We start from the raw sequence: 22,176 nt of genomic DNA, 5'->3' as shown, positions 1-22,176 counted from the left end.
GGTCACAGCTACCCTGGAGGAGGTGAGCATTAATACCTCCATCTTTCAAAAGCTTTTTCTCTTGTACTCCCAACTAAAAAAAAAAATCAACCTATTCAAATAGGATCTAATCTCAGTTTTATTATATTCACTATATGTATCTGCAATCAAAAAATGAACACAGTAGAAACACAATCACTTCCCTGCATGCCATCTTAGAATTACATTATTTAAGGAAACATTTGTATTTTCATAAAATGACTGACCCTCCCTTTCCATACTGAGATATTGTTCTCTCTCTAATAATCATTTGGATTTCTGAATTTTGTAAATGAAAGGTTACATTTAAGAATTTAAAAATTGATTTTACATGAATTTATGGTCAGAATCTGTTACCGTGTCAGTATCAGATACTTTTTTCATCTGTATTTGAATATATGCATAAGATAGACATTAACCATGAAATCAATTTCAAAAATTTGTTGGTTCAAGTGTTCACAAAACTGTGAGTTTAAGAGTCAGTCCCTAATAAATTTCATGTCACTTGTTCATTTCATAATCAAAATTATTTGTCTCTCAAACAAACCAGCTAAGTACCCAGATATAAATCAAGAGTCAGTCCTTAGTTATAAAGTAGAAAACCAACAATCCATACACCTGTATCCATTCTCCTACAATGCAACCAAAATCTTTTCATATTTTTCAGCAATTCTAGTCTTAAAATACATTCCACCAGCAGCAAGAGCAACACTATGATAATTCAGGAACTCTTACGTAATAGCCAAAAAATTAATGTTTGCCATGAACTCAGTACTCTGTATATAAAAAGTTGATAGGATGTCATGATTAAACAAATATTATGATTTATTTTTATCCAGCATAAGGTTCTTGGTTTACATATTCTATTTTATATTCCACGTGGCAGTTCACTATTCTAAGCACCTTCTATTCAATTTTAAGTTTTAGTTATTTGCCTTATATATCTTAATACTCCCTCTAACCTCCTAACATCCATCCTATTTTCTCTTTAAAAAAAAAAGCCAAGGGCTTCCCTGGTGGCGCAGAGGTTGAGAGTCCGCCTGCCGATGCAGGCGACACGGGTTCGTGCCCCGGACCGGGAAGATCCCACATGCCGCGGAGCGGCTGGGCCCGTGAGCCATGGCCACTGAGCCTGCGCGTCCGGAGCCTGTGCTCTGCAACGGGAGAGGCCACAACAGTGAGAGGCCCGCGTACCACAAAAAAAAAAAAAAAAAAAAAAGCCAAACCAACATCTAGATGTGAATTAAACACCATTTAACTTTGTGGTTTTCTCCTTTCCACACTATATTTTCTGATTTCCAGCTCAATATTCTTTCCAGAAAACAACTTTCCTTTGCTAAGTGTAAGTCTGGGTAGCCTCTGAGAGATGATATAAAAATTCACCTTTTCTTACCCTCTCATTTCTTTATTCTCACATCCTTTTCAAATAGTCACATTGCTACCAAAAAAGCACAATTTATGTCTGTAGTAACATGGCTTTTCTTAGAAAAACAGAAATCAGTTAGCAACGGTTCCAATATCAGTATGGCAAAAAAAACAAAAAGAAGAATCCCCAAACCCACATCGTTTCAGGAAATCGCCCACACACTCCGTTTTGCATCCTTGAATTTAAACTGTTTCTCACACTGAGAGTAGAAGTAGAGATCTGGATCCCATGATAGTTTTCCATTGCAAACCCAAACACCTGTGTGCGAGGCCGGCAGTGCAAAGACAGCCAGAGAACACGCGAGAGCTCCGCCAACACAGGAGAGGGCTGTGCTTGATGCCATCGCACACGAGCGGCACCACTGGAACGCGGGGCAGGGTGACACTAGTACACAGTTTCTCATTCTCATTAAACATCCACTTGAGATTGAAATCCACTCACTGTTGTAGCCACTGCTGCTGCTAGCCTCTGCCGGCGCCGAGCTGTGCTGAACTGGCCCTTCGAAGATGGCCCTTCCTGACAGTGAATGAGAGAAGAGGAGGGAGGAGAAAACACGGGATGGGGGAGGGAGAAGGCAGGATATGGGAGGATGGAAGATAATCAGACAAGGGAGAGGGAGAATTTTTAACTGAAAGTTGACTTTTGCTAAATCTTAGCATTGAAAATAGCTTGGAGGGGCATTCATGCTGTGAGAAAAGTTTATTGTTCTCATGGTAGAACACCCAAACACTTAAATCTATTTGCTGAATATAACCCCTACCCCAAAAGGAGATGGAAAGTTATGAAGTGATGAAGTGCTTACGATTTCAAGGTAAAATAAATGTACGACTTGTTTTATTCATGCAATGCCATGTTCTACGAAGCCAAAAGGCATTCAGTAGATCAAAGCAAAAAAAAAATGAGTTCAGGGAAAAGTGACTAAATAAATAATGTGCAAAGGCTAAAGCAAACAGGTTGTAATGAGAGCCTCCTGTTGGTCAGGAAGAATTTTTTGTTTCTTGCTGGGAGGAAAAAGTAAGGGGAAGGATACCAGGAATCCTCAACTCCCTATGTTTTCTCCTACTATAAAGGTCTCTGAGATTCAGTATTAAGAATGATACTGATTTTCGGGTTGAAGAATTTTCCAAGGAGGAAGCCAGTCCCCATAATATAGGGAAAAAATTTCAATGTCCTCAGTGTGCTGGGACACCTATAAAAATCAGCTATGAAAATCTGAAAGAATAGGCTTCATTTAGTGATGTGCAACTACGCATAAACCAGTAGAAGAATCTTAGAGCTCGCTTTCTTTCCTTCTTTCTTTTTTTTCTTCTCTTTTTGGTGGACACGATAAAGGGTAATAACACTGCCTTCTAATCAACTCAACTTTGCTGCATTTGACAGACCCTGACTCTTCAAGGTTGTGAGCAATAAATTCAGTTCCAATTAGGTGAAATGTTCTCAGGGTCACCTAACAGTCAGACTGAGAAAAAAACCAGCATGGCTGTGTTAGTCTTTTTGGAATAACAGAAAAATATTTTAAATTCTTGTATCTCCAATTCTCTTTAATTTTCCAAATTATATTCACATTTCTCTCAATCATCATAAATCTTCTGTGTACATATATGTATATGTTTATTAAACAGAAACACACACACATAATCTGCTCTAGACAAAACATTTCCTATACAAAATTCCTTTATGCCTACTGTAATAAAAAAGAAAAAAAAAAGGAGAAAGAATACATTTTTACTCTTCAGTGTAATTTGAGCATCTGTGAGATCTAGGATAGCTGCACATGAATGACATAAGATCATTTATCTGCTACCCCATACCTCCTACTATTCCTCATTCTCTCCAATATCTACGGATCTAGTATTTAATGCATGCTATTAGCAACACAGGAAATGTAACAGCCATCTCTTCTACAGCAACCCTTATAAAACCATTCTCTTCTTGCCCTCCTCCACCTCATTTAAAACACAAGCAAACTGTTTTACTGCATGATGATGATACTGAGATTTTTATGAGAACGAGAAATTTGAGCTTTGGGACACAGGAAGTATTTTTTCTAACAGGTAATTCCACAGAGACGTCTAGGACAACTATTGCCTCCAATTAATTACACAATGGATTCTTGAGCTAGCTTCCCAGTTGCTTCAAGGAGAAATATGGTCCAAATTTTAACATTCACATTCATATCAACAGCATAATCTAACTTACCTAAGAATAAGCAATCAAACATGCAGTGTAACATGTTCTTCATTTTTACTTCCCTAAGGTCAATTTTTAAAATGATCTATTTTATAATTATTTCAAAAATTACAACTACTGTAGAATGCTGCATACAAACTTCAGTAAAACAAGATCCATAACAACAACAGCAGGAACAATAACCACCACCACCACCAGGCAGTCCAGGTTCCTGCATAAATGTCGGGTGGACTAGAAGTTCCAAACGACAGAGGGGATGAAAAGTGAGCCACTCACTACCAAAAAAGTCTCTCAAGTTGGCCACAACAATGAAGAAAGTGGTTCAAGTAGTGAGATGATTATGGGCTCAAAACAAATACTTGGTATCATGAGATGGGATTCTGATGGTCAAGAAACATTTAAAACAGGAGGGAAAAACCTGTGTATTAGGGTGGGACAAAGTGGTGGGTATGTTTAATCCACTACAGTAAAAATAAATGCTATGACTTTCTGTAGGTAAAATATTGATGAGTAATGACATTCATATTAGTCATAGTCATCCCTGGCTGATTTTAAGATTCCCCAGTCAGGTGTGCATGGTGAAGAAACTTCCAAGTAACTTCTCAGTGATAGAGAATGAGCATCCTGAGGGATTCTGGAAGGCCTGTTGGTTTGGGTGAGCAGAAAATGTCTAGGGATGGTACTAAATTCTGTAGCATTCACCCTACGATCCTTTGTTTTACCAGATCAAGTGGAAGTGAGGTTTCTCTGGGAATGATTAATAGCTTACCGCCACCTCTCAGTCTATTTATTTCCACTGGAGTTGGAACTAAATCTACTTCCGAAAGTTTAGCATTTTCTTTGAGTATGGGAAGAGATGGTTTCAATTTCCCCCCAAAATAATTAAACTAGAATCACAAGGGCCATTTTGTTATTCTTTGCCAAAACAGAAACAAGGCAAAAGAGCATAAATGAAAATTTAAGAACAAACCACCCCAAAATGTGACAGGAATATGAAATGGAGAATATTCTCCTGCTTTGTGAACAACTTCTTTTGATGACTCAGAAAAAAATCTGCATAAACTCTCCACACATTGAAAAGCACAGCCTGTGAATAGGAGGGCTATTCAGAATTACATTCTGTTTCTTCCAGAAAACACTGAGTGATATGGGGACCATGGTGGGCCTCGTAACCACAGTAGGACAGCCAGTGGCATTGCACTCATACACGTTGAGAACCAACCTATTGCAGACCACAGCTGTGAATGGGAATTTGTTCAATGGGATACCTTATAAAAACAAGACTGAAATGATATCTATCCACAAATGTATATGTTCTTATGACGCTGGCCTTCTTCAATTATTTTATTTATAATTAAGGTTATTTTTTCCTGGCTATGATAACCATAGATACCACGTTTAAAAAACAACAACAACAAAAATGATCACCACAAAACTGGACAATCATATGCTCAAAAGCAATTTTAGGCAATTTTCTTGTGAAGTCATTTGGCACATTTGTCCCTGTAGTATTAATTTTCTGAAAAGAAGGGAAAACGCACAGAAACATACTGAACAAAAGACCACAAAAAATTGTGTTCATAGAATGTGGACATTCTAACTAAAAAAAACACCGATCATTAGTGCTTGTGAAAATTTATTTTCAAATATATCAGATTAGCAAGCAAAGCAACAAAGAGTTTGTTATTCATACATTCAGAATTAAAACACAAAGAATGTTATCAATAAAACCAGAATTAAAGAAGAATTATTTTTCTTACTTAAAAGACTGAAGAATTCTAAAAAGCAGTCCCTTTTACCTCTGTGTTAGAATACAGATTGATTTATAGTGCAATAAAAAGAAAAACAAAATCATAAGTCTAATTTTGATTGTGCAGGGCAAGAGTCCTTTATAATATATAGCTAGAATTGGAGTAGCAGAAATTCAAGCTTAAAGGTCTGAAAGTAACATGAATTTTGACATAAGAGATTTTAGGCATTTGCCATATTTTGTATCATTGCAATACAATGACATAAAAGGATCTTACTTTAAAAATTTTAAACTATTAATTTCAACTAAATAACTTATTTTAAATGAATTTCAAGTAAATTTATCACAAGCCATGGAGACTTTAGTTCAAATTTTAAAAGTGATTGTTGATGGCCAATAATATTTTTGTAGAATCATAGAATTTTAGAGTTGAAAAGGAATTCAGAGATCATCAAGTAAACTCCATCACTTTACCCAGGAGTTAATGGAAGCCCCGAAAATTTAACAGAAATGCATGAGATTATACTGCCAGGAAATCACAGTGATTAGATTAGAACTCAAGTTTGTTACTTTCTAACCTACTGCAGTCCTCATCTCATTTATTGATAGATACAAGTTTGGACAGTGTTAACACATAAAAGCCTCTTTTAAGATCTAGTATATATAAATGAATGTTCATTACAACCCATTTGATTTTCAGTCTAGATTTTTAAGGTGACTTTTTGTTAAAATATGTTTTAATGGTTCCAAGGCCATAATTGAGGATGAAAATGCCACTTTACAGACATATTACATAATTTTAACCTTAACTTCTTTTTACTTATGCCAGAATAAGAATAGATTTCTCACTACTTTAGATAATATAGCTCAGTCTGAAAAGCACTAGCTTTAAAGCAGTTAGAAGCTGCTTTAAGCTTTTCAACTTCTATGAATTGATATATATAGACTAATATTTTAAAATATATATATATAAGTATAAATGAAGGAAAAGTAAAGTCTGTACCTGCAGCTGTATTTTTGTATCTTTGCTGACACTTTTTGTTCTCCATCGTCTTGTGACCCGCTTGTCTTTCTTTGAAATATCTACACAGTTAGCCTACATTACGCAAATAGTTAAAAGCAACAAAGCATTATTAAGTTAACACAGATGATACAGGTATAGACAAAGAGAGCACAGCAAGTTAGTACTGAATCATTGTTAGACACCTAAAGCAAACCAGCCAGGAGATAAAGGTATATCTGATGCACAGCGGGCATTAAAAGCAGAGATAAAAACTTAACCATAAAACATATTTTTCTGCTATACCAAATGAAAACAGGATTAGCGTTTTTGCTACATGAAAAGACAGTAATAATTCTGAGAGTATCTAAGTTATGTCTTCATAACTATCATTTCTAATGCAACACAAAAATGAAAGAATGATTCAGATATTTACTTCTTCCAGTTAGTTTGTATTTAAATGTAAAACATTTCAAAAATATATCTTACCACAATGACACCAAGATTGAAAAGTATTAAGAATAACTCCAGAATATAAACCAATCCTTATTGTAGTTATTTCCCTTTAAATGTTACCTTGTATATTCATAGAACAATCCAGTAAAAATTCTGAGTGAATATCTTAAGGTCCTTTGACCAGCAGCAGTAAATGTTTACCTGCATGTCAGTAAAGTTAGGCGCTGACTGAGTTCTCTGAAGTATTTCCAAATTCTGCAGGAGCTTGCTAAGTTCCACAAGGTTTGACTGGCAGTGTGCAAGGTCTAATACAAATCAGAAATTAAAATATGTTACAACTGGGCAGGGAATGGTGGTGATGATAATAAAAGGCACTCTATCCAAATTATGGCAAATATGATGAGGCAGATCTATGTTTATAGAATGATGATACTGGCAAATGAAAGAAAACAGAACTGGTCTCCGGTTTAGAACCATACAACCACTGATTATTTATTGGATGACCTCAAAACCCACTCTTACAAATGAACAGTTATTAGTGTAGAAAGCCATTAAAATCCCAGTGAAATTGGGTGTGCTCATTTTCCTGCTGAGGGAACTTCAGCAGTTGTACAGTTCTGTTGTTAGGAATGTGTCTACCTGCTATGAAGGTCTTCATATAGGACTCAGAATCTCTGCACACTCTACAGAGAGCAGGGCAGCAGCAATCCATCGGGGGCCAGGTCCCACCCAGGTCCCACCTCTCAGCAGCATCTGCCCTAGGGTGGAGCCCTAGGTGAGCTGTTCAAGTCCTGCTGTTGTTCTTCCAGGGAACTCTTGGCCATCAGTGGCCTTTAAATTCCTCAAGAAAGGAAATCACCCAATGCAGGTGATGGAAGAGAGTACTGAGGGGGCTAGAACCCTTCCACCACTCCCTCCCCATTTCAGGGGAGGCAGCACCATTGTACTCCTCCCATGCGCCCCACGAAGAAATAAAGTGAGTGACTTGGAAGGGTAGGAAATACCGAAGATAAACGGGAAGGAATGAGGGAGAAAATTAGTACAAAGAAAGAAGGCAGGGGTTAGAGGGAAGAGGAGAAAGGAGTTGGCTAGAAGAGACCTATATATATATATATATTTTTTTGCTACGCGGGCCTCTCACTGTTGTGGCCTCTCCCGTTGCGGAGCACAGGCTCCGGACGCGCAGGCTCAGCGGCCATGGCTCACGGGCCCAGCCGCTCCGCGGCATGTGGGATCTTCCTGGACCGGGGCACGAACCCGTGTCCCCTGCATTGGCAGGCAGACTCTCAACCACTGCGCCACCAGGGAAGCCCAAGAGACCTATATTTTAATTTGCCTTTTAAAGAACAAAACTACATCACAGGCACCATGCTGGTAGGGACATTATCTAACACTACCTATCCATTAAAGCTTCTATCCAGTAAATATTACATTAATTCTCCTAAATAACTGTGATTATTCTACACAAATGGTGTATGTAGGCAGCGTAGAGATATAGAAATGGGGCTTAAAATTCTTTCTAACAGAATGGAAAGAGAACTTGGTGAATGAACTCGATTCAAGGCAAAAGGATCCAAAACTAAGGGTCGGGAGACATTGATTTACTTTACACTTCTCAGCTGCAGTTTTCTCACCTGTCAAGTGGTGACAGTACTATTTACTCTCTTACCTTCCTAATGAAAGTAGCAACTGAGATGGGAGGTGAGAAAATTCTATGAAAACCAGAAATGGTCTTTATGGAGTATTAACTGCACTATGTTTAATCATTCTTCTAGGGCCTTAACTTGGAACAAGCACACCATTCCTTGACACTTCTATCATGGAAGAAATGAAACCCCTGGCAGAATTTTGCTCCTTGCTTAAGTGCCTGGTTGTATGTAAGGATTATAAGGACTTGCCCAAGACAATAAAAATACCTTTAAAAAAGAAATCTCTAGAATTTCATTAAATTAGATCTAATTTTAGAATCTGGGAAAAAGGAAATATTATGCCAAGAAAGGACTGTTGAGACAGTTTATAACAGTAAAAAATTTTAAACTTAAATATCTAGCAGTTTACTTACCTTCTCATCTTCCCTACCTTGTTCTAAAAGAACTCTACTCAATATTCTGTAATAACCTACATGAGAAAAGAATCTGAAAAAAGAATAGATATATGTGTATGTATAACTGAATCACTTTGCTGTACGCCTGAAACTAACACAGCGTTGTAAATCAACTCTATTCCACAATAAAATTTAAAATTAAATTAAAAAAAAGAAAAAGAAACGTCCAATTGCGGAATAGTTAAATAAATTAAGGTATATCCAAAGTTATCCATTTACTATTTCATTTAGGAATCACTGACTTGGAAAACACTATGCACCCAGCACAGTTCTAAGCACAGGGAATATAGCAATAAAATAAGATTCATGGAATTTACATTCTGGTTTAAAGAAAATGTACACAATAAATAATCTATGTTGAACTATTACGTACCATTTTAGTGACGGCATATACTGGTACATAAGGATGGCATATAAAATACTAATTTAATATTTTGTTTCTATGGGAAAAAGTGCTCTCCAAGAGCCAAGAAATTCCCTTACATACTTGAGATCTGGACTGACGGAAGTCCAGACCTATGAATAGCTAACCTCTTTAAGTACTGGAACTATAAATGTGCTATGTTATGGGTTCAAGAAGATGTTACTTGATGAACTTCTGAAATGCAACCAACCTCAATACTGGGATACTATGAAATGATCAAAATAGACCCCCCCCCCCCGCCAAAAAAAAGTGCTGTGGTAGTTCAGGAAAGGGACAGTTACTGTGGTTTGAGGTCGTCAGAGCAGACTTATAAGAGACAGTAGAAGCTTTTGTGGGTCTGGAGGATTGATAAAAAGGCTTCAGCAAAACAGGAAGGTGGAGGAGGGCAGAGAGGGCAGAGAGGGCACTGCAGGTTGGGAAGACAGCCTGTGCAAAGGCATGGAGGCAGGAACATGCAAGCACGTTCAGGAAACAGCAAATAAGTTTAATTAGGCCTATGGAAGGCAAGGTTGAAAGGGTAGGCAGGGCCAGAAAGCTGAAAGCTGGATGTTAAACGCTGGGCTAAGTAGTTTGGACTAAAGCCCAAGAGCTCACGGAGAACCACCTGAAGAGATTTTTGCAAAAAAGTTATTTTATGAAATAGTGGTCATGAGGGACTATTATATGTAGTGAACAAAGAATGGCTTTGGGATTAGTCAAATGTGGGTTGGCTGGAGTCCCAGCCTCTCTGTCGGGGCAGCTGTGTAATCTTGGGCAGGCTCCTTAGCCTCTGTGCATTTCACTTTCCTCATCTGCAAAGTGGGGAGAGTAGCAATACCTACGTCTCATAGCAGAGGGCAATGGGATAACGGCTGCTAAGTGCTGGCACTGGATGCAAACATGTCCAAACACAGTAATTTCCCAGGAGCCTCTAAGAGCGACGGATCCACAGAGCAAGAGATTGAGGGTGCGGGTACCAGTCAGAGACTGGGCAAAGGGTGAGCCTGAGTTAGAACAGCAGAAATGGAATTCCAGAGGAAGGGTAGGTGAGGGGGAGGGGAGAAGGGGGAAGTTTGCAAAGAAATAACAGAACTCAGTTTCAGCTGGATGAACAGGGTGGGGGAGTCAGAGATGACAGAGGTTTCAGGAGTGGTTATGAGAGCAGCACTGAAAAAAACAGGGGAGCCCAGGAACTGGGACCATTTTCACAGAGGAGACAGAGAATTTGGTTTTAGACAGGCTGAGGAGAAGGCGTGACCGAGTGTACAGACAGAGAGAGTCCACAGCAAGGAGGGGGGTGGGAATGTAGCACAGGCTGGATACAGAGGTCTGAAATTTAAAGAGAGTTTTCAGCCCTTTTGAGAGAAATATGGTGCAGTGACTAAGAGCGTATGCTCTGGAGTCAGACTGCCTAAGTTTGAATCCCAGCTCCACCATTACTAGCTGTGTGAACTGGGTCCAAGTGAGTTAACTTCTCTGTACCTAAGTTTTCTCACCTAGTGGAGTAAAGTGGAGTTGAGAGGATTAAACGAGTTGACGCACTTAAAACACCTAGAACAGTGCCTGTGGCACCCCATACCTATCAGCTGCCGCCACTACCACCGCTACCATCATCAAAACAGAGACTGCAGTTGAAACCAGAAGCATGCCTGTCATCTCCAAAGCACAGAGCACCGTCATTAGGATCAAGTTGGCCTGGGTTAGCCCTGCAGCTCTGTCAAGTACTTGCTGTGTAACTTGGACAAGTTACTTCACCTCTCTGAGCTGTAGTTTCTCTACCTGTAAAAATATGGTTCAAAATTCCTGCTTGGTACTATTGTGAAAATCTATAAAATACCACATATGTAAAGTGCTTAGTTCAGTGCCTGGCCCATATGAGCACTCAACAAGCTACAGTTACTCTTATTGAAGCTAAAAGCAGAATACTGAATCTTGATCATCCCTGCAACCAAGGTTGGCCAGAGGAGAATCCCAATGAAACAGAGAAGAAGCAGTTGGAAAAAAAGGAAAACTTCATGGGGCCTAAAAGAGGAGGCTCATTAAAGAAGGTCTTGCAGGGCGGGTCAGAGGATGAGGCTTGAAAACACAGCAGAAAGCAGATGGCACCCTGCTGCCAAGAATGCTTCTTCTATAGAGCAAAAAGGGCAAAGTCAAATTATGGGAGAGAAGCTGAAGTCTATGGGTAGGAATGACTGAAGTGGGAAAGGCTGAGGTTGTTCTCAAGACAGGAGATCATTACTACACTAAATCCTGAAGGAGAACAGAATGGCAGGACGAGGACACAGGTAGAGAGTTCAGGATGGAGAGAAGGAGGGTCACCCCCGAGACTGGAGAGAGGGCACAGGGATGGGCCACAGAGTATCTGAAGCACACAGGGAGTCAAAGACAAACCCCCACCAGCCAGGGGCTTCTTGGCATCAAGGTCAATGTCTATTTATTTTGGTCACATGAATGGACTTTGTCCCGGGAGACAGTCTCAATCTTTTCAGCAATGTCGGTGGCCAGGTTAAACTCCACAAGTGTGTGCAAAGTGGCAGAAATTAGAGGAGAGGCTGACTGTCTAGAACCACCGCAGAGGCAAGCCTGCAGTGTCTAGGACAGTGAGGTCAGCTTCTTCCCCAACCTGAAGTTCATAAAGGCAAAGTAACGTCTGTGTGTTTTGTGAATATACTCAAGTAAAACCCTTTTAATGGAATGTTAGCTGGACACACTTTATGAATATAACATCCCCCTTAAAGTCATATTTTCACATAAAGATTAAGTTTGGAATGTGGAGAGGGCTAATAAAAATGCTGCAGACTTTGAGTTCACACATGTGTAAAGCAAAAAAAAAGAAAAAGAACTGGTTGGGGCATGAACACAGGTTGCCAAAGTTCAATTTTTCTAAGTGAGGACATAAAATAACGTAACATCTCCTTTCACCATAACTTCATAAAAGAAAAAAATTTAATATAAAAAATGTTAGGCCCAACATCATCTCAAGATAATTTAAAAATTAAATCAATTTAGATGTATTAAATACTTTTTATGTTGTTTTTGTGTTGTTTTGTTTTGTTCATTTTTGAAGGTCAAATGAAAGCTGTCTCACAGACTGGAAATGGTCTGTGGATCCAGTTTGGACCAATGTGCTAAGGCTCATTTTAAGGAAGGAGAAAGTTTCTGCAGATTAAGAGGCTGAGAGATGGTACAGTGAAGAATCATGTATTAGCTCGGAGTATTTAATAACTGATCCATAGTGGAACACCACTACCAGGTAACTGTGGATCTGAGATCAGTATAATTTTGCTGTTTACTGTTGGTTGTTGGGAAACATACACTGTTCTGTGGGCCAGATGGAGCAGCAGAGAAGGCAGCTGTGTAAGTGACCTAGTAGACTGTCAGCAGGGAGGCTGGAGGGTGCTCCCAAGGCAGCACTCAGTTGGGTGATCGCCACCAGGGTCCGGGGTGTCGGAGGCTAACGAAGCCAGAGGGAACTGCTAATGCGATGAAGTGAGAGGGTTGAAGTGGGTGGGAGTCTGGGTAAGGGAAAAACCAGATTCAGGAGTTGTGAGGGTGCAGGAGAACGGACAGGTAAGAAGCCCGAGACATGGCAAAGAGGAGATCTGGGATATAAAAATAAGAAAAAAAAAAAAAAAGCTGGAGGCAATCAAGGGGGCTTGGGGGTGAAAGGTACAGCACCCACTATTTGCCCCTTTTGCGCTGTTTCTTTGGCTCATCCTGAGAGCCCACAATGGGCAAGAACTAACCTTCTGCACACCTGTCCATTTCTTCCGAGTCTTGTAGCCAGGCTGCCACTTTGCTCTGCCCGGTCGTGCAGGTTGCAGGGAGGCTGCTACCGCATGGTAAAGGGGACTGCCATGGAAAGCTGTTTGGCTGCGCCTACGATGAATAAAAAAACGCGTATGGTTAGGCAGAAATAGTACATTTAAGTTACTAAAAAGAACACAAGTATACTCAAAGTGACATTAAAAAAGAGAGGAACAAAAAGGCACGCTCAAAATATGGAAGAAGCCTCTTGGCTAAATGTGGTATGAGCTCAGTAGAGCCAAAATTTCTAAGCAATAATGACACGACACTCGTTAAGCTGCCATCTCCACTAAAAAACAAAGGGGACAACATTCAAGTACGTTATATCTCATACTCGCAAGGACATGCCAACTCAAATTTTCAATAGTTCTGCATTACTCATTAAGTTATAGCTGATACAGTGTCCTTGTTGCAGTACTCAGCTCATGAGTGAAGGCCTTTCCTTTCCGAAAGCTCTCTGTACCTTTATGATCAACTCATGGTCTCATCAGCTACCTGTGATTCTTAAATACACTACCCACCAGCAAGCAACCTTGTCATGCTGTGAATGCATATTGAAAACTGTAACATATAAAATGTCAGTCTTGGCAAGTTATTATTATCTATAGCTGATAGACTTTCCATTAAAGGGATTTTATGTGAAATAAAAGTTGTATGAAGTATGTAGATACTAAAGTGAGTACAGTAGACGCTGTGAAAAAAGTAGAAACTTATTTTCCCCAAAGCTGAAACAACTTTAAAACTCCATATTTGACTTTAATATTCAGTTACAACTGATTGTGTCTCTTCTAAATCATTATGAAGTGAAGGACGCACCTACTTAGCAAACCCAGACTCATTTATTACCCTCACAGGGCCACAAACCAATTAACATTCAAGAGTCTCATAATTTGATACTTAGAATTCAAGCAAAGTGATAAAAAGCTCTTTTCACTCTTTACTGCATTTTGATAAATGTAACAGAAATCTTTCACTGAGTTAGATCTCAGAGGTATATCATTTGTAACTAGAGCAATAGATCTATGAAAACCAGAGTTGAAGAGCTCTCTTATTCCAAGGCAAACAGTGGGGAGGATTTGGTTTCAGTTCTCCGTTCTCGGATGTCACCCAAGTTATTTAATAAATAACACACAAGGGATGAAAATAATACGTCTTTTATCGACACTCTGTACCAAAGACACAGGCAGAAGCTGGAAGAACCAAAGGGTTAAACATTTATATTTTTAAAATATCCATCCGGGATACATTTCTTGTTTAACTTGGACTAACTCTGGGATTCATTCTATTCTGTGATGAGAACACAGGAGGCCCAGAGAAACCTGGGGACTCTCTTGCACATCTTGTGTTGGGTCATTCAGTAAGTGCCCTACTTCCTAATGACCCCGACCTACTGGTTCATTTCCTTTGATTTCAGAAGCAGTTAGTACTAGGGTTAACCCAATACCCTGTTCCTAGGAGAGAGATATTCCATAATGAAATAAGGTTTGAGAGCCTTGTGAAATACAGTTAACGGGATTTAACAAAAATTAGGTAAGTAATTTCCATCAAAATAGCAAAAACTAAATACAGCTGTGTTTCATTTAATCTGATTTGATGAGTCTTGCAGTTACTCCATGAGGTTTTTCAATGCTTTGCAGAGGAAACTTGGATATGTTATTCCATATATCCCTATGTAGGAAAACAGAGAAAAGCAGAGTCTTCACTGAAACACATTTGAACTCAACTCCTTGGGGCAGCTAGTTATTCACAGATGTCTCTATTCTCAATATCAGGTGCCAAGTGAGAAACCGGAAGACCCTTGGGCAGTACAATGTGGCTATGGTTCAGAAAACTTAATTATTGAGGCAAAGGCAGAAATAGCTGTCTCCCTGTCTATTGTCTTAACCTTGGTTTTTAACAGGCAACACCTCTAGCTTTTCAGCAACACAGAAAAAGAACTCTTAATACAGCCGAAAGAATAGCTTCAGCCTCCCTTAATCTGGTACCTGGTATAATGAAAAAGGCACTGATTTTGGAAACAAAGATGAAGATTCTGATCTTGGCTTAGCTGTTTAATGTCTATTTAACTTCTGGAAAAATTATTTACTGTCTCTGAGCTTTGGGTATATTTAAGACTAGAGATGAATGAATGTCCAATGCTTAAACACAGTGCCTAGTCATTCCAATATATTATATTCAAATATATTATATTACTGTCACAATCTCTAGCCCACTTGAGTTAACCTCATGGGGAAATTCACTTGGCTCTCTCACGGTCATGTATATATTACAGCTCAAGGCAAAAAAACAAGTTTCACTTTAAAAACTTGGTGGTCTTCTTATTACCACCCAGGAAGACATCAATTTCTAGGTGCTGATTAACCAAATGTTCACTCTACTTTCTAATATTCCTACAAAGCCACATACAATTTAGATGTACTCCATTCATAGAAAGGAAAACTTAATTCTCTTGGTCCACATTTCCACCTAATCTATACTTGTAATTAACTTTGATGGTAAATATCACTACTGTCTTCTGAGGGTTAGTTTACAAAGCAAACCTTCTCTTTCTGGTTTGTAAAATGAGACACAGTTAACATGTTTGCATAATTTTCCAAGCAATTTCTGGGCTGACTTTCATATAACAAAGTTATACCTTTCCATCCACAACAGAAACATTAGCAGCTGGTGAGGATTCAGCTGTGGAGGTTGAAGGAAATATGTGAAAACTAGCATCTCGTGGTGATCTCACAATTTCATTCTGCCGATACAATCGATGATGGCGCAGCTTGGAGACCCATGCATCAAACCAGTCCTGGGATTTCACCTAAAACAATAAACAACAGGAGTAGGTAATGGTGAAACCAATCTCCTATTTACCACTGATATAGGCAAGTGATTTCCCCAGATATTGGCAGAGAAACTGTTGAAAGGCAACTTTACCTTCAAATGATAGATGTGTTCTTCTGTGTCAAGGTCTATTCTCCGAGCTTTCTTTTTAATTGACATGACAGAGAGTCCGACATCGATGCTTCCGTGGACCTTCCCTTTTTGAATCTGAAATCAAAAGACTGGTAAAAAGGCTGTAAGGACATGTGATTTGATGTGCTTTTGTACTGAAGTGAGCTTAATGTAATATTTAACTTATCTATAGGAGATGGAATATCACACCACCTCTATAAAGAGGAAATGGCTAAGGTTCTGAAGTTAAGGTCCTGAATCTGAGGACAGTTGAAGTTGCAGTGACTTCATACCAATTTCAATAAGTAAGACTATTCATCTCATTCCTGTTTTTGGCATAACTTCTAATCTAGATTGCACAGTTTATATCCTAAAAAAGATATCTTTACTGGTTCCTAAAATAACTATGGTCAATCTCTGACCTACAACCCAGAAGATCCCCAAGTAATCAGCTAGAAGACTGCTGCTGAGGCAAAATTGGGCAGCTACTACAGAGTGCACGGAGCAGCCAGCTCTTCCTTCTGGCTGCCCTCATCTGGTCAAAGACACACAGCTGTTTCAATGAAGGAGCTGGGGACAACTGAAATCTGAGCTCTCTGTTACTTACCCTATATACAATGATAAGAAGGAGGCATTTTCCAGTTTTGCATGCAAACAATGTCTTTTTATATTAAAGAAAAATAATTTTGAATAATTTTAGAGTTGGGATGCCCAAGATAAAAGAATGTATGAAACAGAAATGAAGTTCATAAGATAGATCTCAAAAAGACTTTAGAAATAACAAATGTTGCTTTAAACCTCAAAAAAAGCACATACAGCATAGTTTATTGAGAGATGCAGGAAAAAAGCCTACTTGGGTTTTCTAAGACAGAAAGGGTGATTTTTATTAGTTGGTGACTTTTAGGTTTTAAGCTTCTGTTTTTAACAACACACATCACAATAGTTAAATTAAATCTTCGTGCACCAGTTTGAGATTTTATGCTAGCTTGAGCATAAGCGTAAAACACACCTTCCATGCAACATCTGTTAAATCTTACAGGCACAGCAATGCACAGAGCTGGTAACTATGGCACAACACTTGTACACTGTGGTGGTTACTCACTTCAAGCAGAATTCTAAACCAATCTTTGTGTCTACTTACATCAAGTGGTACCTTTGAATACTTTAACATTCCATTATCCAGGACAAAATAACGCTGCAAGAACCAAACAATCCCCAGTTATTGTCAGTATTTTGAATTATATAAAACATTCACAAGTGTGGGTCTAACATTGCTTGGCATTTAGTTATCAGTATGTTTGATCATTTTCATATATTTGAATTCAGTGGACCTGGCCACGGTCAGTCACATTAAATGGTAAGGAAATCTTAGCTCGAGTTCCATACTATTTACCTAGTAGGGTTCTTTTATACATAATCCAATGGGGATGAAATCTTTCACCACAGTTTTTCTTTTCTTTTCCGTTTTTCTTTCTTTTCTTTCTTGGCTGTACTGCACAGCTTGTGGAATCTCAGTTTCCTGACCACGGATTGAACCCAGGCCACGGCAGTGAAAGCCCTGAATCCTAACCACTAGACCACCAGGGAACTCCCCCATTACCACGGTTTTTCTTAATGGGGGTGTCAGGGGTTGAGGGGGGAGGGAGGAATCCCAGGGCCTGCAACTAAGACTTTCTAAATGAATCACGGTGGGGTGTTTTTGAAAGTGAGAAATGAAAATAACCTGAGTTAGGTCACAGTGATTCTGTGAGGAATTTGTCTACAGGGGATTTTCCACCTTGAAGATAAACTCCTGAATCTCCCTGACTACCATAGATAATTCTGAAAATGCCCATGTCTGTTAACAGAAGCCAGTGGACTGGACCTATGAATAATGAATTATCTGCAAAGTTTAAAAAGTAGCCTTATCAATATGCTTGCATCTCCACTTAGCAAAATACTTCCAGTTCACTCTTAGTAAAAGAGATTAAAAGTTATTTCTGAACTATATTAAGGGGAAAATATATATACTGGGGGCAGTTTTTGTCTCTTTCAAGATACTCATGGTCCAGTCCAAATGAATCTAGCCTTTTTTTTTTTTTGCAGTGTGTGGGCCTCTCACTGTTGTGGCCTCTCCCATTGCGGAGCACAGGCTCCGGACGCGCAGGCTCAGCGGCCATGGCTCACAGGCCCAGCTGCTCCGCGGCATGTGGGATCTTCCCGGACCGGGGCACGAACCCGTGTCCCCTGCATCGGCAGACGGACTCTCAACCACTGCGCCACCAGGGAAGCCCAATCTAGCCATTTTTGCTCCACAAACCTCAGGAACTCTCTGCTGTTGATTTCCTTTCCGTGGACAATTGACTGGAGAACAAACAGCTCCCAGGACCCAATCAAACAATGGGTCCAGTGCCCTCCTCTAGTCTCTACAGATGCAGGGAGTCTTTCTGTGGCTGGTAAATTACTCTGCTGGGAAGTTTTTATGTGACTCAGGAACTCTTAGCTGCTGAGGTGACAGGCAGTCAGGCCTGGAGACACCCTACACAGAACTCACAGAAGGTCACTGTAACTCCTTTGTTAGAGGTTCTGGGCGGGGGGAAGAGGTAAGCCCTGGAAGAAGGAAGCTCTATAGCTGAAAAACACTTGATTGCCTATGACCTGGGCAATCAAATGGGCTGATGCTTGAATAAATATCTAATGGTATTAGAGGCCAAGAGAAAAGGCAATGCAAGGGAGAACCTCCTACTGCTTATGTAGCAAAATGTCTAAGGGAAGGTCCAGAAAGAGTTGCTATTGAACCACAGCCAGTGCTGCTGAAACATGGACTGAGAGTGCTTAATCAAAGTTAGCAATTTATATAAAATGTGTTTCTTGACCCCTTTCTTCTGTTTGTCCATTCCTATCTATCAAAGAATTCTAGCAGGGATAACCTATAGGATGGTCACAGGGAAAGAGATAAGCAAGGCCACTGATTTGAGGAATTGCAAAGTGGTAAGGTCAGAATGAAAGGCAAAGGTGATTCCAGGAAGGAGTGTGGCCAGTTGGCCAAAATCCAAGAAAGAACAAGGGTGGGGAGAGATTCCTGGCACTGGTATAAAATTATGGGTGCAGGGGAGACTGCCAAGGTTTCTGACAAGTGAGAGGGAAGAAGACTCTTTGACCGGTTTTTATTCCACCCTCAGAGATAGGGGGTTGGGGCAACATTTCCCAACTGTTAATTTTTAAATCCTTCTCTTAAATTGCAAACATCCTCAAGGATGTTATAATCCATAACTTCCCCTTTTGGGTCAATGGGCAGCCACCAGCCCGCCATTTGCGCCCACAAATCCATCTGCCTTGAGATGAAATCCATCAGCAGATGTGGCAAGTAATGAACCTGTTCTTTCAGTGATTTCAGACAAGATACTGGTGGTCTACCAAAAGGCTTATATTGAAAATAGAGGACAACTTTCTTCTCCTAATCATCCAGAATTCCTGCTACTCAGGTAACTGCAACAATATAGTGTCAAATATTTTCTCCATAATTAAAACTGGAAGATGGAAAAAGAATGTGGAGTTGGGTAGAGAGGAATAAACCATATACGTTAAAGGGCAGTAAACAAACTTCCAAGATCAGTGACTTTCCATCTTTAGTCTGCACTGGTAATAATAATTCTAGGAATTTATCCCGAGGACTTAAATGGAAATTCATGTATAAGAATGTTCATCACAACTTCATACAATAAAAAATTAGACATATGCTACATATTCAGCAATAGGGAACTGGTTCAATAATGGAATTAGTATAAATCCATCCAATGGAAGCCATGCCTGCATTTTATAAAATCTCATATTTAGAAGAATATTTAATAAGAACATATTTATACTAATTTAAGTTAAAAAAAAGCAGAGTAAACAAAAATATGTCCAAACTGGATTTTAAATATCGTGTAAAATATTTTTTCCCTGCAAACAGACATTACAGATCTCAGACTTAAATAGGTATGATAGGTTGCAGCCTGTACAGTTAAAACAAGGCCTTGAAGACTAGCTTTACACATACAACTATACTCTTGGTTTCCCACCTAATGACTCCAAATAAGAGCCTCTATTTATGAAGATGATCTGAAGATGAATATGATGAAAAAGTTACCTTGTGCCAGCCCTTTAAAGGCCATTTTCTCTTCTTTAGCATAAAGCCTTCATGTTTGTCTGGTCTCTGGACATTGGTTTGGCCTATTTTCAGCCCTTCTATAATTTCCCAGCTGTCAGCTTCCTGAGAGAAAAGAAAAACAAATCACATGTTTCTCAGTGTTTGATGATGCACTTAAAGCAGATTCTTAAGTAGAAATTGCTTTTAAAGCAATACTCAACCCACCAGAAGTATGAACAACATTCTGGGGCAAATTCTAACCTCAAACCCAGCTATGCACTTATAATTGAAGTGAGAACGAGTTTCCAGGTACACCTGGAGGTATGCAGGTCCATCAGAGATGAGCTGGATGGAGTTGGAGTCTGGGGTAGAATGGACTTTCGATTGCCTGCATTCACAAGGTTGAAAGTGCATTTTTCCAGACAGTTCATCTCTGGGCACAGAGGTACTTTAAAGTTTTAAAATAAGATCATTTTGGTGAAACATGTTCAATTAGTGTGTGGGCCTGGTTTTCTGTAGAAATGAAAAGGCTGCAGCAGCTTAAGTGGCTCATGACTTCTTATGCTGAAGAGCAGCGCTGTGGGCATCTGTTTCCTCTCAGTGAGGCTGCGTGCATTTCAGAGTCAGCATAAAATGCCCCGCTTGCCAAACACCCACCAAGAAGTCCGTGCTGCAAAGACGTACATCGTGAGATACACATACCCTTAGGAGCCCATGAAAGAGCCAGAAATCTGGGATTCTAGAGTCCATATCACCCTCCTCTGTTAAAAACAGACTAAATCATGTTTCCTCTTCCATGAGACATGTTTTGTTCGTCTATGGTGTTAAAAAAAAGTTTTAAAAATGAATTGTCAACATTTTAAACATCAGAGGATTTCAGGCTTTAAAAATCCAAATTTCTAGTGTTTTGTGAAAGCCTAAGATCTGGCAACGCTGGACCTGTCCTGAAGGACGGCTGCCCGTCTTCAGTTTACCACAGTCCCCCTTGGGTCTGCTTCCATGTTAGATACCTGCCCCTTAGCAACATCCTGGGTTTTAAAATCCCTGGACCAGGTGATTTCTAAGGGCTCACGCAATTCTAAAGTAACCGCTGACCTGGCAAACACTCATATTCTAGATCTCAGGCTTGGGGCACAATCAAGCAAAGTAGAGGCAGGAACAACGAGGTCACATCCCATGCACAACCACTGCAATCCCGCCCACGGTGCAAGGAAGCAAAATCTCTCAGCATAACCTGCTCGGCTGCCTCAGCTCTGGAAAGACGGATGCAGCTCCACGCATCAGGGCGGGCCCCTCTGCAGAACGCCCCAACCCTAACTGACTCAGGAAGCTGCCTTCTGACATGTTCTATCAGAAATCATCTTTAGACCACAGCACAAAGACTTCAACGGGAATGGCAGTGGGTTCCATTTCAGGACCGCTAGACTTGCTGGCCCAATGTCTGGGTGGTGGCTGCCCAGAACCTGCTGCAGGACTGTGAGGCTCTGACAGGACCCAGGGGCGAAGGGGCCGTAATTGGTTACCGATGTCGGCCACAGGAGCAGGGGGGGAGAGGGCTGTGTATTTGCCATCCACGCCTCTTTCCCCCGTCTTCTCCTTTCATCTCAGAAGCTGCTTGCCCTATGGTCGAGTCAAATCTAAGCCCAAATATGTGTAAATAGAGTGGGATTTTCACCGAAAATTGTTTCCAGGAGATGTGGCTGAACATTGCTTCATACAAAACATCATGAAGCCTAGGAGATACTCCTGGCTTCTGAAGAGCCCTCTAAAGCCAGCATCGTGCTTCTACCCTATCTAAGCCCAACCCTACAACCACCACTGCCCTGAGAACTAATGTGAGATCAGTGTTATTTCTCCATCTGCTTGGTCATCCCTGAGGGGTGCCTAGTGAATGAACTACAGCCCTTACAGAAACGCACCTACCAGTGTTCATTTGGCAACATTAAGAACCCTTTGAAGGAGCTGTAAATT

General features: G+C 40.0%; 1 protein-coding gene across 20 annotated transcripts in view; it reads right to left on the bottom strand.

The window, feature by feature from the left end:
* The window catches only part of OSBPL6 (oxysterol binding protein like 6), a 202,043-nt gene that overhangs the window by 38,240 nt on the left and 141,627 nt on the right, over positions 1–22,176 (bottom strand). For 18 of the 20 annotated variants that reach the window (XM_082630569.1, XM_082630568.1, XM_082630567.1 and 15 more), the window contains 7 exons: positions 20,206–20,328; positions 17,236–17,289; positions 16,077–16,190; positions 15,790–15,960; positions 13,094–13,226; positions 7,042–7,145; positions 6,388–6,480 (listed from right to left, as the gene is read on the bottom strand). In XM_082630569.1, the coding sequence (XP_082486695.1) occupies positions 6,388–6,480; positions 7,042–7,145; positions 13,094–13,226; positions 15,790–15,960; positions 16,077–16,190; positions 17,236–17,289; positions 20,206–20,328 (792 nt within the window). Of the gene's footprint in view, positions 1–1,885; positions 1,961–6,387; positions 6,481–7,041; positions 7,146–13,093; positions 13,227–15,789; positions 15,961–16,076; positions 16,191–17,235; positions 17,290–20,205; positions 20,329–22,176 lie in introns of all 20 variants that reach the window. The other 2 variants (XM_082630571.1, XM_082630565.1) reach the window with 2 other exon arrangements.

Source organism: Mesoplodon mirus, assembly GCF_964341445.2.
Source record: "Mesoplodon mirus genome assembly, chromosome: 8".
Lineage (NCBI taxonomy): Eukaryota > Metazoa > Chordata > Mammalia > Artiodactyla > Ziphiidae > Mesoplodon > Mesoplodon mirus.
Note: the sequence above shows the minus strand (reverse complement) of the source record. Positions and strands in the feature narration are given on the sequence as shown.